The 17658-nt window shown below is 33.3% G+C and overlaps 2 protein-coding genes across 9 annotated transcripts in view; one reads left to right on the top strand and one right to left on the bottom strand.

Annotated features, from left to right (window-relative positions):
* Window positions 1–17658, top strand: part of crtac1b (cartilage acidic protein 1b) — a 200994-nt gene that overhangs the window by 112513 nt on the left and 70823 nt on the right. Inside the window, exon 16 of one of the 8 annotated variants that reach the window (XR_012388866.1) lies at window positions 10618–12058. The exons of 5 other annotated variants lie outside the window; for them this stretch is intronic. The gene's annotated coding sequence lies outside the window, so the exon portion shown is untranslated. Of the gene's footprint in view, window positions 1–3585; window positions 3876–10617; window positions 12059–17658 lie in introns of those variants that run through there. 2 more of the 8 variants (XR_012388868.1, XR_012388862.1) reach the window with 2 other exon arrangements.
* Window positions 1–17658, bottom strand: part of golga7bb (golgin A7 family, member Bb) — a 44835-nt gene that overhangs the window by 18258 nt on the left and 8919 nt on the right. The window contains exons 2-3 of the mRNA XM_688859.9: window positions 6377–6502; window positions 2272–2424 (exon numbers count right to left, since the gene is read on the bottom strand). Coding sequence (XP_693951.4) covers window positions 2272–2424; window positions 6377–6502 — 279 coding nt within the window. The remainder of the gene's footprint in view (window positions 1–2271; window positions 2425–6376; window positions 6503–17658) is intronic.

Raw genomic sequence — 17658 nt, 5'->3', positions numbered from 1 at the left:
TTTACATTTTAAAATAGTAAAAAAGCATTTTTAATGGTATAAAAACATTTGTCGCAAATGCATGGGGGTTTGTTTGGATTTGTTTTTTTACAGTTGTAGGCTGTGAAATAAAGAAAATCATTCGTTGCAGTGATTTGGAACTGAAATGCAGTGTTAATCTTAACAGCAAATTTTTATTTAGTTTTACTTGACTAAAATATATTTGATTTAGTTTAAGTGTAACTTAATTAAATATTGTATACATTTATTCATACAAAATAGACTTAAAATTAAATAAAACAGTCTCATTGAAATATGGATTATAGCTTTTCCATTGAAGACCAAACATTAGATATGCGTTGTGTATTTTTATCATAAGTAATATGTAAAATTATGCGTTAGCAATCAATCCACATAACAGAACATAGCCATCTGAAAATGCAGGAGTGTGCAATTATTTAGCAAAAGCCTTTATTTTAACGTGGTAAAACGTTAATCGTCTGTTGAATAGTTTCAAGCCATTAAATCTTTTAAAGGGCCTAAAATACTTTAAGTCCCCTTTGCAATTTCAGTCTATAGTGAAGGCTTCTGCTGATGAAACTGCAAACTATCTTCAGTAAACTTTATTTATTTATTTGAAACGACTCCGGCTCTTCTTCATCTGACAGACTGGTCATTCTTTTGGTTAAAACTGTATACAATCACTACAATCCGATTCCTTCAATAGCAAGCTTTACTGTTGTAGTTGGTGTTACAGTACATGGTGCTCAGCTGTATAGCTCGAGTAAACAAGTAGAGTAATGATATATGACTGGCAAATGATCATGTGTTATCTTGTAAAATGTGCAATCAGTCCCATAGCTGTGTTAACTCACATAGAGAAGTTATAAAGCGATAATATGCGTAAAAAAATAAATGTGTGCTTCAAAGCAATTTTGTAATCTTGCATGTTAAATGCGAGTCCTTGAAAGCAAAGATTATTGCATTACAGTATTATTACATCCATCCAGTATCCAGTACATCCAGTATCAATACAGATGTAAGAAATAATCACATCGATGAATAAAATCCTCAATAAATTGTTTTGTGGTAGAGGTAAAGAATTCTAAATAATTTTTATTTATTTTTTGCCGGTAGAAACTTGTTCTTCAGGAAAGTTTTGATGATTTTTCGTCAACGAAACTAACACTGCTGTAATGTGATTATAAAACTATTGAAACTACTTCAGCTGTGCATTCATCTAAAATTAATTGCACACCAAGAATGAATCAGCCAATCAGAACCAAGCATTCAATTGCCCCACAGTATAAACATACAGTTAAAGTCAGAATTATTAGCCCCCTTCAATTTTTTTCTTCTTTTTTTTTTTTTTAAATATTTTCCAAATGATGTTCAACAGAGCAAGGAAATTTTCACTGTATGTCTGATAATATTTTTTCTTCTGGAGAAAGTCTTATTTGTTTTATTTTGACTAGAATAAAAGCAATTTTAAATTTTTTAAACACAATTTTAGGGACAAAATTATTAGCCCCTTTAAGCAATATTTTTTCTCAATAATCTACAGAGCAAACCACTTGCCTATAATTACTCTTACCTGCCTAGATAACCTAATTAACCCAGTTAAGCCTTTAAATGTCACTTCAAGCTGTATAGAAGTGTCTTGAAAAATATTTAGTAAAATATTATTTACAGTCATCATGGTAAAGATAAAATAAATCAGTTATTAGAAATGAGTTATTAAAATTATTACGTTTAGAAATGTGTTGATAAAATCTTCTCTCTGTTAAACAGAAATTGGGGAAAAAATAAACAAGCAGTCTAATAATTTAGGGGGGCTAATAATTCTGACTTCCAACTGTATGTTCTACTGAGATTCATTTAGATTTAACTATGCAAATGTGAATTGTGTATTTTCTAACTCATGCACTGCAGGTTTCGAACTGCTCCTAATGTTACACTGAGCTTTAATGAAGCAAAACACTCTGTGCAAGAAACCCAACATTATTTATCAAACCTCATCTTAATTTCTTTTGACTTCCAGTGAAAGAAAGTAATGCCATCTGCCGATTTGATCATGTGTGGTCAGATTCCAATGGGCCGGCGCTTGAAAATGCTCAGACTTTCTACTGTTTTGATTGTGTGCGAATCTTCGGGTTGAAAAGACCTTAATGCTGCTGTTTGATCTTCACTGGCGTTCGTGAGTTGGAGCACATTTCAATCTAACATCTCAGAGTCGGATACTTGAATGCTTTGTGTATTGTGAATGAAACAGGAGAAACGTTATCTCCATACCTTTTCATAGCGTGTCTCCATGCACAGGAAGATGAAGTAGGCCGTAGCACAAGCCAGGCAGCTTTCCAGATAGGACTGACCGCTGATCTTTTCTGCCTCGGCGTAATAGCAGTTGAGCGTCTTCACTGTTTCTTCAAACAGGCTCCTCTCGATCTGCACACAGTGTTGAGTTTAGGCCAGCGATGATTTCTTTTGCAAGTGTTTGTGACCCTGGACCATAAAGTCTCATATTGAATGAAAATATTTTGGCTATAAAAAATATATAAAAATATAAAATATAAAAAATTGTATATAGGTATCAGAACTATTTAATTTTTTCTTTTCTTTTATGGCAAAATCATTACAATATTAAGTAAAGATCATGTTTCATGAAGATATGTAGTACATTTCCAGCTGTATATATATTAAAATTAAATTAGTAAGATGCATTGCTTAACTATGCAAGAACTTAATTTGCAGAATTTTTTTAAACCCTCAGATTCCAGATTTTCAAATAATTTTTTTCATATCCATACATGTATACATCTCAATTTCCCATAATTGACACTCATTTTTAATGGTTTTGTGGTCCAAGGTTGTATTTTTTGCATGATTACAAAATAATTAACACATGTAGAAAAAAAAAATATATAAAAAATGTAATGAATGCAATGCATGTTGATAAAAGGTTGGTTTATTATGCTTAGAGAGGCTGCATCAACCTTTTATCATTGTTGCACTGTGCACCACTACAGTACATTTTACTAAAGATTACCAAATAACTCATCTCCTTTAAGGTTAAGGCAACCAGTCAGCGAGAATTGCAATGCATTAAAGTGATAGTTAACCCCAAAATTGGTCAAATTAAAAACTACTGTCAATTTACCCTCAGATCATCAACAATTTTGTTACAGACATATTGTTACAGTTACACATGTCGTCCACAATACTCTAGCATCTTCAACCTGTGAAAATTGAGCGTTTAGTATATATATATATATATATATATATATATATATATATATATATATATATATATATATATATATATATATATATATATATATATATATATTTTGTCTTTCATTGTGTATATTTTTTGTATTTGTATTATTGGAGCCAGTGTATTTGTTTGGAAAGTTTGGTGTTCTGTTTCACTATAGACCAGGGTTCACCAATCTTGTTCCTGGAGGTCCGGTGCCTTACAGGGTTTAGCTCCAACTTGCCTCAACACACCTGCCTGGGTTTTTTAAGTATACCCAGTAAGGTCTTGATTAGCTTGTTCAGGTGTTTGATTAGGGTTGTTTAGTTTGTCTAATGTTTTGTTTTTCACAGACCAATTATTTCATTTTATAAGACCTTCAATGCATCACCCGGAGCCACAGAAGTTGTTTTATTTTGCCTGTATATGTATTTTTGACTCTCAAAGTGCCAGTATCTTAGTAAAGTAAAGACTCTCAAAGTAAAGTATATCTTAGATGGCTTGAGTGTAAGTCATTTATAGTAAATTTAAAATTTTTGGTGAAAATTAAAATGTGTACTCTGCTTATTTTTGTTATTATATAGTATAGTGCTTGTTATAAACTATGTACCTGTGCACTTTAAAATTAAATTAGTGAACTATTTGCCCATGTAATCTTTATCAAATACCTTAGCTGTCACACCCCACTCAAAATAACTTTTCTTCTGTTCTAGTCACATGGAACACCTTTAGGGTGAAACTTTAGTACTGGACAAACTGGTAACAGCAGAAAAGCCGTCCATACGGAAGTAAACTGGTAAGCGTGAAAAGGAGCAGCACCATACCGCCCCGTAGCATTCATTTTAAAGTCGAAATGCAGCCATACAAACTACTGGCTACATAATTTGCGATCTCCATAAATGTATGCTTTGTATGTATGTTTTCAGAATGAGCCTGTGTTGCAGTTCTGACTTCAACTGCATATAGTATTTTTCTATAGACCTTTTTCTTGAAACGCAAATTTACCCATTATGCTTTGCGTGTATGCACAAGGAGAATGCGAAGAACTTCCGGTCGGCAGCTGATGCGTGTAAACAGTCACATTTGGACAGCTTTGAAATGATAGTTTTAATCTATTTTACCTGCTTTTATCCTCTTTGAACTAATACTGTTGTCCATCAGCACCATCTCCTGGACTGATCATTTAAAGAAATGCGATCTAATAGGATGGAAAACAGCTGCTGTGAGGCATTTTCCCCTCGTTGTCAGGCGGCATCTTCTGCAGTTTAAATGAAGCCTTGTCATCGCTAAAGTCAACATTTTCTCTTTATTTCAAATATATAACCAGCCCAAACAAATGTAACTCACTAAAATGTTTGACACACACACGGAGCCTGTTCAGTGCCACTGACACACTGATTTAATAACTGTGACAAAGTGAAAATATAGGCTAGTGTCATTTCGAAATGACAGAAAAACACAAACCTTGGTGAATACAACACACAAAATAAAACACAAACGGCTCGCGATAAGAATGAACAGCAAATCAGCCAGCAGAGTATCAATAGCAGACATTTATTGGTCATTTTTGTAAATTGTACGACTTTCATACCTGTTAAGTTTCATGCCAGTACTCTGGTTTGCTCTCTCTCTCTCTCTCTCTCTCTCTCTCTCTCTCTCTCTCTCTCTCTCTTTCTCTCTCTCTCTCTCTCTCTCTCTTTCTCTTTCTCTCTCTCTCTCTCTCTCTCTCTCTCTCTCTCTATGTGTGCGTGTGTGTGTGTGTGTTAAAGGTTCAGGACACCCTGGATAACTTTTTTTTTTTATATTAACAGATTTGTGTGTGTTGAGCATCAGTTAAGACAATGTTAGCACCTGTCAGCTTTAATTGTGGGGAAAACTGGATAATTTTGAGCTTTTGTCAGCTAATTTCAGATTCCGGTTTTAAAATGATTTTTGGGGCGGGATCAAAATCGGCGACGTAGCACAGTACTGCAAGTGCAATGATGACGCGTCGGTTTCTCATTATTATTCATAGCGGAGTTTTCTTATCCTATGAGAAGAGCCGGCTGCTTAAAAACCTGCCAGAGTCAAGCCCGAGCTGTGAGACACGTCACGGACACACGGCACGGGCACACAGTATTTAGCCGTTCATAAAGGCTCATATGCTTTTGTTTCCATGATCCACGCGGTTTGTTGCATGTTTTCCCCCGCGATCTTGTCAGGGCCGATCATACAGCAAAGCTGTGTGTGTGCTGCTAGCATTTTTGTCGGGAGAGCAGCACGAGAATTAGAGAATGGCGGATGCTGTCTTTTATCAGGAGTTCATTCACATTCAGACACATCGCCGTGCTGCTGTGTTTGCATAAATCCTCCAGATTACCAGCAGGGCTAATGGTTAAAATAGACAGGTCAGGAGACCTGCTGCACTGAGTCTGCTGGATACGGGGATTGAGGGAGAAGTCCCCATTTATACGGTTTACATGAACACACTTATCTTTATAATTATATAAATTGTGGTTGTGTATATGAAATTACGAAAAACAAATGTAGCAGGGCATTAAATCACTATTTATTTCTTTGCATTTTAACTTTGTAAACTATAAACTCATGTTTCTCCTCACGGTTTGTCTCATTTTGTGAGCTAGCTTCGTTCGCTCACGGTCTCCCCTGATGGCCACGCCCACTCCTGCCCGATGCTCGCGGAGCTCCACGCCCATTAATCATGTCATGGCCCTTTAAAGAGCCGCTGAGCTAACAGCTGACAGGCCGGGAACGCGCACACACACACTGTATTTCTTACGGCAGACACGTGATCTAGGAGAACGTTTTTCTCGGATATCTGACGCGCTTGAACCACATGTGACATATTAAAACGGCTTTAACAGACACCTTTCTAAATTGTGTGTCACAAAAACACTCTGTTATCCATTAAAAACGTTATTGAAACTCATTTTCGGAGCACAAATTACCAGTTGTACACGCTGTAAACGGAACTTTTTAGCATTCTACCAGAAGACGCTGGTCGCTATGGTGCCCTCCATGCAGCAGCCATGAAAAAGGTCTATGTTTCAGTAAAAATATATTAACAAAGAACAATTCTGAAAATGCACTAATTTAAATTAGTGCCCACATAAATAAAGATATAAAGTGTCATCTGAAGCTCACCCTGCTGTCCAGCTCTGTGGGGAACTTGGTCTGGAATTTGCAGATGGTGCCATCACTGTAATCTCTCTGAATGAAGACCTTGGTGGCCAGAGACGCAGTGTGACGCAGCTCCTGAAGGTTGTGGAACTGCAGAAAGACACAAAACGCATCAGCCTTGAACACCCTTCTGAAACTTTAAATGACAAATGATGTAGTCGTCAGGTCACTGATACCACTAGATCCTGCGTGTGCATCATTTGAAACATTTTTCACTGAAATTATTTCTCGCGCAGTTAAATTATTGTGCATATGTGGATAAGAATTCGTGATCTGACACTTAATATGGAGAGGGTCCTGAGAGTGTGACATTGTGTCAATTAATTCAATGAGTTACGGTTTCCACGTCTTCCAAGAAACACAGAAATCTGACAAAATATGAAATGATAGAGACTGGCCTCGCTTCAAGAGTCTATCAGAATGAAAAACAGACAGGGGGCCTTTGAGGTAATAATATTTAAAAATATGAAGGAATATGAATGCGTGTTTATAAAATCTGGGCCAGGAAGAAGACAGAGCATCAGTCAAAATAGAAAAAGAAGCACTCAACGAGTTGTTTTAGGACTTTTAAGTGTAAAAACAATCTTGAAAAAGCCGTATTAGAGAGCCAAGAGAGAGAATGAAAGCTGATAAATTTAAGACATGAAACTAGTCCTAATGGCTATTTGCTGTGTCCTATTTCTCCTAAATTTTCTAATTCACAGCATACATTCAGTCAGATCTATTCCAGGATTGTGTCCGTTTACAATGGCTTCAGGCAATATAATATGTTTCATACATTTAATTATTAAGTTATATTAACAACTGATTATTTAGTAAGAGCAGACTTTCTTCCTAATGCACTGTAAGCAATGCATCAGTTTCTTTCTTCTGAGACCTTGTTTCCCCCTTGTAAACAAATCTGTGTTTTATCAGATCAAGATATAAGACGCGGCTCACAGCTTTATTTTCTGCAAAAATTAATTGGCCTCACAGTTGCGGTCTCATTAGTGTAATTGCTGAAAGCTTTGATGCCAAAAATAAGTCTATTGTTAATTCTCTCTACTGCCAACAGAGGAAAGTTACTATGTAAAGACATGGCTGAAATATACAGAAAGAAGATGTGAAATAAATTCTGATTTAAAGATTTATTCAACCAGCATTTTTTTTTTTTACCTGAAATGACAGGTTTCTTCCAAAAGATAATAACATGATGTACAAGAGGTATGTGTATATGTCTAATGTTTCTTTAAGAAAGCAATAAGATTGTGGAAAGAAATATAAACGTATATTAAACAAATTATTTTAATTATTATTAGCTAAAACTTTAACTAAAATGTTAGCTTTTTTAACTTTCAAATTATAGAGCTGAAGCATTTATTTTTTATTTTGTTTTAACAAAAAAAGTCTAACTAAAAGTAAAAAAAAGTGATAATGAAATTGGTAAATATGCAAATACAAACCAACAACTGGAGAAGTCATGTAAATGTATTCAAAAATATACAAGTACATTGAATGTATAAAATGTAATTATTTGATTTTTAATGATTTTTTATTTTGGTTTTAATATTTATTTTGTTTTTAAATCACACAACAAAATGACTAAAATGTTAAGTACAATGTAAAATGTTAAATATAAATATACAAACCAACAACTGGAAAAGTTAAATGTATGAGAAAATATACAGGTAAATTCTTACAAGTATAAAATGAAATAATGGAAATGTAATTTATTTTAATGAACTATTTAAATATACCATGATATTTAGCTTTCAAAAAATTAAATAAACAAATAGTTTGGGAAAAAACACTAGCAATTTAATTTGTCTGGAAGACCTTCATATATTTTATTTGGAATCAAAAAGGTTTCAGAAAGAATATCAATAAAAATTATAAAGTATGTAATTTTTAATTTAGAATTTTCTTCTGAAAATGACTGATTGTTTATTTATATGAGACCCTTGTCTGTAAAATGAGTTTGTCTGGATGACTTTGAAGGTGCATTAATATGAATTTCGTATACTCTCTCTCTCTCTCTCTCTCTTGCAGATTTTTTCAACGCATTTCTAAACATATAAGTTTAATAACTCATTGCTAATAACTGATTTATTTTATCTTTGCCATGATGACAGTAAATAATATTTGACTAGATATTTTTCAAGACACTTCTATACAGCTTAAAGTGACATTTAAAGGCTTAACTAGGTTAATTAGGTTAACTAGGCAGGTTAGGGTAATTAAGCAAGTTATTGTATAGCAATCCTTTGTTCTGTAGACTATCGAGAAAAGATATAGCTTAAAGGGGCTAATGATTTTGATCTTAAAATAGTAATTAAAAAAATAAAAACTGGTTTTATTCTAGACGAAAAAAACAAATAATAATTTTTTTAGAAGAAAAAATATTATCAGACATACTGTAAAAATGTCCTTGCTCTGTTAAACATTATTTGGGAAATATTTGAAAAGAAAACAAATTCAAAGTTATATATAATAACTTGACTTCTAGTTAATCATTTGGTATCAGAAGTGGCTTAAATGAAAGGCAAAGGGCTCTAGATTACGCTTGTTTTACCAAAATAAAATATGATCATGCCTTGATTTTTAATTATTTAATTAGGACAGTAAGGTCAGACTTTGCTTAGACAAAAATCTTGTCACTTAACAGAAATAATGTACAGTATAGAATATAAAGTCATGGTGCAGTGGAGAAAGAATGAATATTGTGTATGGCTCCCATAAACTTGGAGGACTGCATTCATACATCTCTGCAATGACTCAAATAACTTATTAATAAAGTCATCTGGAATGGTAAAGAAAGTGTTTTTGCAGGACTCCCAGAGTTCATCAAGATTCTTTGAATTTATCTTCAATGCCTCCTCCTTAATCTTACCCCAGAAATGCTCAATAATGTTTAAGTCTGGTGACTGGGCTGGCCAATCCTGGAACACCTTGACCTTCTTTGCTTTCAGGAACTTGATGTGGAGGCTGAAGTTATACTGATGAGCTATATTGCTGAAGAATTTGCCCTCTCCTGTTGTTTGTAATCTAATGGGCAGCACAAATGTCTTGATTCCTCAGGCTGTTGATGTTGCCATCCACTCTGCAGATCTTTCTCATGCCACACACTGAATGTAACCCCAAACAATGACTTTTTACTCTACCAAACTTTTTAGTAAGAATCTTGGGTCCATGCATGTTAAAATAGGTCTTCTGCAGTATTTGTGATGATTGGAATTGCAGATGATTGCAGTTCAACTGATGATCTACTGTACCTTCTGTCATTTTTTTTAAATGATCAACTAGAAGTCAAGTTATTAATTTTTGCTCTTACAACTAGGATCGACGACAAGTCTTTTGTCATGTAGTGTTTATGTAAAACATCTTGAGCCTTGTTAACTTGAATTAGACAAAGAAAAATACTGGAAATTTTTCTTGCACAAAACTTAATTTCCTTTTAACTGATAAAAGTCTTTTACATTATATAAGACCGACCTCTGAACAGTATTTCATTCATATATAGCGATAAATCCAGCTACATGTTGTCATTACGACTTCACACAGTCTAGCGCTGGAACAAATACAAAGAAAACCCGAATTAGCAAGCAAAGCTTCATAAAGACGGACGTGAATGATAATTAGTCTTCACTGTTGCCACAGCACACAAAGCTTCTAAGTCCACGCCAATGAGACGAGCCTAATTATCCCAGCGTTCCTCCACAGAGACGTCGCTCACAGAGACTCAGGTTGAGGACGCTCATAATAACTCAAATCCCACAGCAGCTGTTAGCATAACCACAAGCAGCAAGTGGCTTATCTGGCCACCTGCCTGTCCGCAGTTAGATTTCTCCCAGAAGATATGATTAATTATTCACACTTCAGGAGGTCATTTAAACTGTTATCTGCAAATTGAAGGAGAGAAGTCATACTTGTGACGTATTCAAAATCGGCCTCAATCACTATTCCCTACATTAGTCCACTTGAAATAGTGAATGAAATGATAAATCCCCCAGATTTGATTTTCAACTTCTTGATCAGACCCTGTGATAGTTATTTAACAATTATCCAATTCAGTTGTAAAGCACGATTCACAATAATTCATGTTTCAAGCAGCTTTATTAAAGGTATGCGTTATTGCTTTACAATCAAATTCAGAAAAGTTAAACTTATTAGTTACCATAACTTTATCAGTTACTAATAACCTTAACTCCAGACTTCCCTCTCCTCAGACACTTCCTCTAGCTTGTCCAGGGGGATACCGAGGCATTCCCAGGCCAGCTGAGAGACATAGTCCCTTCAGCATGTCCTGTATTTTTCCCGAGGCCTCCTCCTGTTTGGACATGCCTGGAACACCTCCCTAGGAAGGCGTCCAGGAGGCATCTGAAACGAATGCCTGAGCCACCTCAGCTGACTTCTCTTGATGTGGAGGAGCAGCGGCTCTACTTCGGGCTTCTCCCGGGTGACTACGTAGCTTTTTAAGGAGGAGCTACACTATGCCCCACTCTTTCTTTGTGTTTTAGTTGAGATTACGTCAAACATTGAATAAAAATGCACATTTCAAAGCACTTCACAGAATCCTCAATGTAGTTTTAAGCTGACATTGTGTTTGATGACTGTTTAAGAGTTTAGGTGCTAGACCAGAAAAGGGTCTATCACCTACTGTTGATTTTGACATTCTAAAAAACCATTAGGGATTTAAAATAATCAACTGGAATTTAAAACGTATCCATTGATGATGGCGAGCAATGCTGAAATGTTGACACAATGGGGGTTAATATGATTATACTTAACAGAGACAGCTGATTGGTCATGTGGGTGTAATGTCTACTACATCAGAGCACTCATTAAAACCACCTCAAGCAAGTGTAATTGTTTTTGTTTTGCAATTTAAAGGGCACCTATGAGGAAAATCAACTTTTGTAAGCTGTTTAGACAGAACTGTGTGTAGGTATAGTGTGTCCATTGTCATATAAGAGTAATAGAAACCCAACAAGTCTCTTTTTTAAATTTTCTGATGCTAAAATAGGATCCAAATCCCAATGATTTTGAAATCCACCGCAACGTGATGTTGGAGTACGGTTTTCAACGCAATTTTTTTGCAAATGAAGTGGGATTAAAATATCTGTTCCAACTCTGTGCTTTTTATAAGTTTGAAATGTTTTAAAACAGAGCATGTTTATATTAAAGTGCATGCTATGTAATACATGCTATGTAATTCTTAACCGCTATAATCACCACAGCCGCACAGTGCCAGTAAACACTTGCATGTGTTACAAATTGCATTTGTTTGAGACTCATCATTTCAGAATAGCTTGAATAAACTCCATCACAAATACATGAAATAAACTGTTAGGTCACGTGTAGGACCTGTTTTTTTTTTTGTTTTTTTTTTGTGTTTTAGTGATTTTTGCAGAGCCTGCAATGATTGCTGATTTGTGGGTGGGCCATCTCACCCGAGACATATTGTGTGGTGGCTATAAAGAGTAGGGGAGCTCAATTAGCCGGACCTCCCTGCCTGGCATTATGATAATTTTAGTTTGTTTTGGATCATGAGCTCAGTTCACTACCATGCACATCCTCTTCACCACTGACTTCCATTTGTACTGACTTTGATTGCTTTAAATACTTCTGTTAATTAAGCTTTTTTGTCAATAAATCATTTCTCGTTTCAATTTACCTGGTCCGCATTGTCTCTCTTATGCTACAATGTTGAGCCAGTTGTAACATAAACTAACTTGTAGGCATGGACCGGTATAAGATTCTGATGGTATGATAACCTTGGATAAAAATATCACGGTTTCATGGTATCGTGATTACTGCTCTAAATTACTAGAACAGTAAACATGTCAGGCTAAATAATTACAATGCATCATTGACTTCTGCTGTCTTCATTAGTTTCAAAAACACAGATTTCTTTACAAATGAAAACAGCATATTTGGATATATTTTTTATTTTTTTGCTGGAGTCACAGACAATTTTGGAAGTTTTAAAGCCTTGACTTGTCCTTGTGTATACCTTGAAAATGAAAATCATCCCATGCTACTTGGTATTTTTGACTAGTCTGCTGTTTTTCAGCTTCATCAGTGTCTATCTGTCACTGTGCTGTTTATCTGACGTAACGCATAAGAAGCAGACATGTATGTGGGAGTGGTGGGCAGGGAGAAGCAGCTCATTTGCATTTAAAGCCATCGGCTACAAAAACAGCTATAATGTATTCAGACACCAAAATGGGCATATTCTGGAGACTATAGTAAATTATCTGAAGGGTATTTTGAGCTGAAATTTAACAGACACATTCTGGAGACACCAAAAGCTTGTCTTAAATCTTGTAAAAGGGGTTAAATAGGTGCCCTTTAAAGGATTTGCTTTCCAAAATTTGGCATTTCCATCACTCGCTCCTTATGCGATACTTCAAAATGCACATTAATACAGGGTAATGAAAACCCAGCTAATAAAGACTTGCAACTACGTCTAGGAAACAAGAAATTAAACAAACAATGGCTACCGAAAACAGCATGATTTGTGCCAGCTGATGATTTGTCATGATAAAAAAGTAGACCCCATCAGTGGACACATTTCCAGATCGCACAAAGAAAACAAGTAGAGTGTCCAAATGGTTTCTGTAAATCTTGAACTGTCAAAGTGAGCACGGCTAAAGTCTAAAGGGTGATTGAGGTTATAGAGTGACTTTCCCAAAGTGAGACCATTAGCATCACCGGTCATCTCAACCCTCAGCAAAACGATGGTCATGGCCAATTAAAATTCATCAGCTGAGGAAATGCCTATGAATTTTAATGAAACTAACTGTCCGGCAGAAACATCTGAGGGGCCAAAGGTGCTTTCGGGATTCTGCCAATACCGAGATGTATTTCACAAGTAGCTAAGCAGATCTACAGACGCATATTACTAAGAAAGATGTGTACCTTCATAGACTTCATAGGCTCTCGGGGCATTTCCTCTTCCTTCCCTTGCGAATGGGGAAGATGATTTTAAACAGATGTGGCAGAGGCAGAACATTTACAGTGCTCGGGTTTCCTACCACAGAAAAAGAGAAATGCTGATGTGCTTGAAAGACACCGTAGAGGAAGCAAAAGATAGACTTGCTTGGGTTTAATAGTGGTTTATAGACGTGCATGTCAGAAGTAAAGCTCTCCAATCGACTGAGAGGCATAAAAACTCAACTTTTCTGCCCTGCAGCGCTAAGTGTTTAGCAATTTTCTGGACTCGATACAGAGGGGGAGAGACAAGCTTATAGGCTCAGTTTTAAGCAGCATAAAAAGGACAGTGAAGCCATTCAGATGCAATACGAAATATATCAATTATGTTGTGTTAACACTCAATGATAAACAAGCTAGATGCCCAATGTCACTGTACTCTTATAATGTACTATAGAAGTGAATTAAGCTTTTGGGATTATTATGTAGAGTCGCATACAGCTTATATAAAGGAAAGCGGTAATGTGCATTATTTAAGACTTAAAGAAGAAGTACTTTATGATAGTTCAACCTCCAACAAATAATTATGTTAAGCTTTTTTTATTTTACTAAAATGTAAATTAAATGTTCTACTTTTGTTTAGGCTGTTGACAATAATGGCTGAATAATGTGGTTTAAGAAAATATAATAATAATAATAATAATAATAATAATAATAATTATAATTATAATAATAAATAATAATAATAAAATAACAAAATAATAATAATTATTATTTTATTAGAAAACATTATATTTATAATGTTAATAATAATTATTATAATAATAATGATAATAATGATAATAATAATAATAATAATAATAATTATTATTATTATTATTGTTGTAGTAGTAGTAGTAGTAGTAGTAGTATTTATTAAAATAAATTAAAGTAAATTATGATTACAAACTTTTAAACAGTAAAACCATCTGTCATATTTTAGGACATTGTACTATTATTATTACTATTATTATTTTTGTTGTTGTTTTTTGTTATGAGTATTATTATTATTATTGTGATATTATGAATATTATTATTATTATTATTATTATTAAAAGAAATAATGATTACAGACTTTTGAATAGTAAAACATATTTAGGATATTTTATTATTATTATTATTATTATTATCAATTTTATTACGGATAATAATAATAATAATAATTATTATTATTATCATTATTATTATTATTTTGAACAACAACAACAATAATAATAATAATAATAATAATAATAAAAAGGTCACTCGGTCGCTGGTTCGAGCCTCGGCTCAGTTGGCATTTCTGTGTGGAGTTTGCATGTTCTCCTTGCGTTCATGTTGGTTTCCTCCGGGTGCTCCGGTTTCCCCCACAGTCCAAAGACATGCGGTACAGGTGAATTGGTTAGGCTAAAATTGTCCGTAGTGTATGAGTGTGTGTGTGTAAATGTTTCCCAGAGATAAGTTGCGATGGAAGGGCATCGATGCATAAAAACTTGCTGGATAAGTTGGCGGTTCATTCCGCTGTGGCAACCTCGGAATAATAAAGGGACTAAGCCAACAAAAAAATTAATGAATAATAATAATAATATTAATAATAATAATAATAATAATAATAAATATCCTAAAGTATGAAACATGGTTTTACTATTTAAAAGTTTGTGATCATTATTTAATTTTAATTAAATAATAATAATAATAATAATAATAGTAATAATAATAATATCAATACTAATAATTTCATACATTTTTTTAATTTTTAATAAGAGTAATAAATACTTTATTCAGTTGGAATGCATTAATAAGTTAACACAAATGCCTTCATAAATTTAAAAATTTTTTTAATATAAATATTTATCACTAGATCAGGATATAAAACACCTAAAAAACCTTTTGACACTGACGAGTGAAGTAATTTTTACTCTATTGACAAACAGATCAATAAACATGCGTTAATCATCATGTTCACAGATGTCTTTATAATCAACCAGTGCTCATCTTAAGCACATTCTGTTATCCACAATAATTAAACACAAGGAGATTATAAACCGACTCTCTGGGTTCCTCAAGAGACTCATTTGCTTTTAAGCAGAACGCCACTGCCTTTTGAAGCTTGTTTATTAGTAAATGATTGTCATACCGAATAGATTTTTTTCAGAAAATCAGCCAAATGCCTCAGTACAACTCAGGCAAAAAATAACCCCTCAGAAATTGAATTTATTTAAATCTTTTAATACAGAATAGCATTTGGATACCAAAAATATCAGAATCTAGATGCAAACAGAATCAAGCAACCTAAATGAAAAAAATGACAGCACAGACGTTGCAAGCAGAACCTTTTAAACATATATTTGTAAATATGATAAGCAAAATATCTGAACCCAAATTATTACACCAAGCACCGTTACGAAATGTTAACCATATCATTAATTAATTAGTTTAGTTAAGCAACATCAGAGTGTAACATGTCAACATAAATGCTGCGCTTGACCCAAAACAAATGCAAATGTGATACTGATTTATACAATAATTAGTAAAAATAATTAGTAAATATATGTTGCTTTATTTTTTTAGTAAATTGTCTGCTTTTGCTTAATTTTGCAAACAGACAAAAAATAATAATAAAAAAATCTGCCAAAAAAGTTTTCAATCAACATATGAATCTGTGTTTTGAACAATGATTCAAATGTTCTTCAAATAAAAGATCTTTTCATTGCTGAATGAATCAGTCATTTGAGCGAATGGAATAAATAAATAACCCTGTATCTCGCTTATTAGACACTTAATGTAATAAAAACATTTCATTGTCACACAAAAATGTTTCATTAGTTAATGTATTTACTAACATGAACTAATTACTAACAATACTCATACAGAATTTATGAAGTTCAACATTTAATAATGTATTGCCTGCTACTAATTTCAAGCCTGTTAACATTAGTTAATGCACTAGTTAATGAGTGAACATGAACTAACAACGAACAACTTTATTTTCCGTTAACTAACATGAATAAATACTGTAACAAATGTAGTGTTCATTGATTGCTCATGTTAGTAAATGCATTAACTAACATTAACTATTACAACCTTACTGTATAGTGTTATCAATTTTATTTTAAAGGAATAAAAATGAATAAATACATACATAAATTAAATTGATATTAATTCATAAATAAAATCTACGCATCAGTGTGTTGCTTCAAACCTGTAAGAATAGTCATTGTAGCCTTAAAATGTATGTATGGTTTTGAATGACTTCTTTGAAGGTATTATAAATGCAATACATGTAATCTCTTTATCATAGATAGAGTGAACAGAAGCAAAAGTTGGGATTGATTCAGCAGATCTGCGGGATTCATTGAGCGTAAACCGTGCATAAATGTAGAAATGCAGCAGCTCCTTAAAGGACAGTGTGCTTTTCTCTAAGTGCATATGGCCTCAGGGTCACATGAAACAAATTACAGGTTACTTTAGCTGTGACACTTTAAGAGGGCTTTTACACAGTCCAACTACTCTGTCGTGATCTCGCTCATTGCTCACTTCATTCTTTCTGGATGCAAAAGTCTTTTATTTTAAGCACTCAGTTTGTCTTTTAACTGCAAGACTGTTTCAGATTTTTATATTAGGTCAGTTTAGTTTAGTGACTAATATGAATGCATATTGGTCTTCTCTATTTACTTCTGATAACCGTGAGATATTCTTGATATCAAAGTAAAGGAGTAGTCGAATGTCAAAAACACACTTAAGTTAAGTTGTGTAGAATTAAGCAGATTTAAAACCGAATGTAACCAGAGATGGCTGTGTGTGGACTTTATTTATGACTGTTTATGCTTAAATGCTTAAGGGATACAACTATCCCCAGAGATATTATTACAAGTTTAATTTAAAAAGCTAAAATTATAATTAATATAATATAATTATTATTATTATTATAAAGTATTATTATTATTTTTTATTATTATTATTTTTTATTATTATTATTATTATTATTATTATTATTATTATTATTATTATTATTATCATTCATTCATTCATTTTCTTGTTGGCTTAGTCCCTTTATTAATCTGGGGTCACCACAGCGGAATACTATAATAAAATGATAGTAATAATAAAAAAACAAAGGCAATCAATTTTATTATTTTTAATACAATATTTTACTTTTTTTTTTTTTTTTTTTGCATTTATGTTACAACCAAATTATTATTATGATGATGCAACCTTATGAAAATACGGGGGCATACTAAGTTTGTTTGATTTTAATAAAAATAAATTAAAATATTATTAATAAACAAAATACAAAGTGAATTATAAAATAAATG

Source organism: Danio rerio, chromosome 13 (genome assembly GCF_049306965.1).
Source record: "Danio rerio strain Tuebingen ecotype United States chromosome 13, GRCz12tu, whole genome shotgun sequence".
Taxonomy (NCBI): domain Eukaryota; kingdom Metazoa; phylum Chordata; class Actinopteri; order Cypriniformes; family Danionidae; genus Danio; species Danio rerio.
The sequence above is the reverse complement of the archived record's forward strand: the minus strand, read 5'-3'. Positions and strand labels throughout refer to the sequence as shown.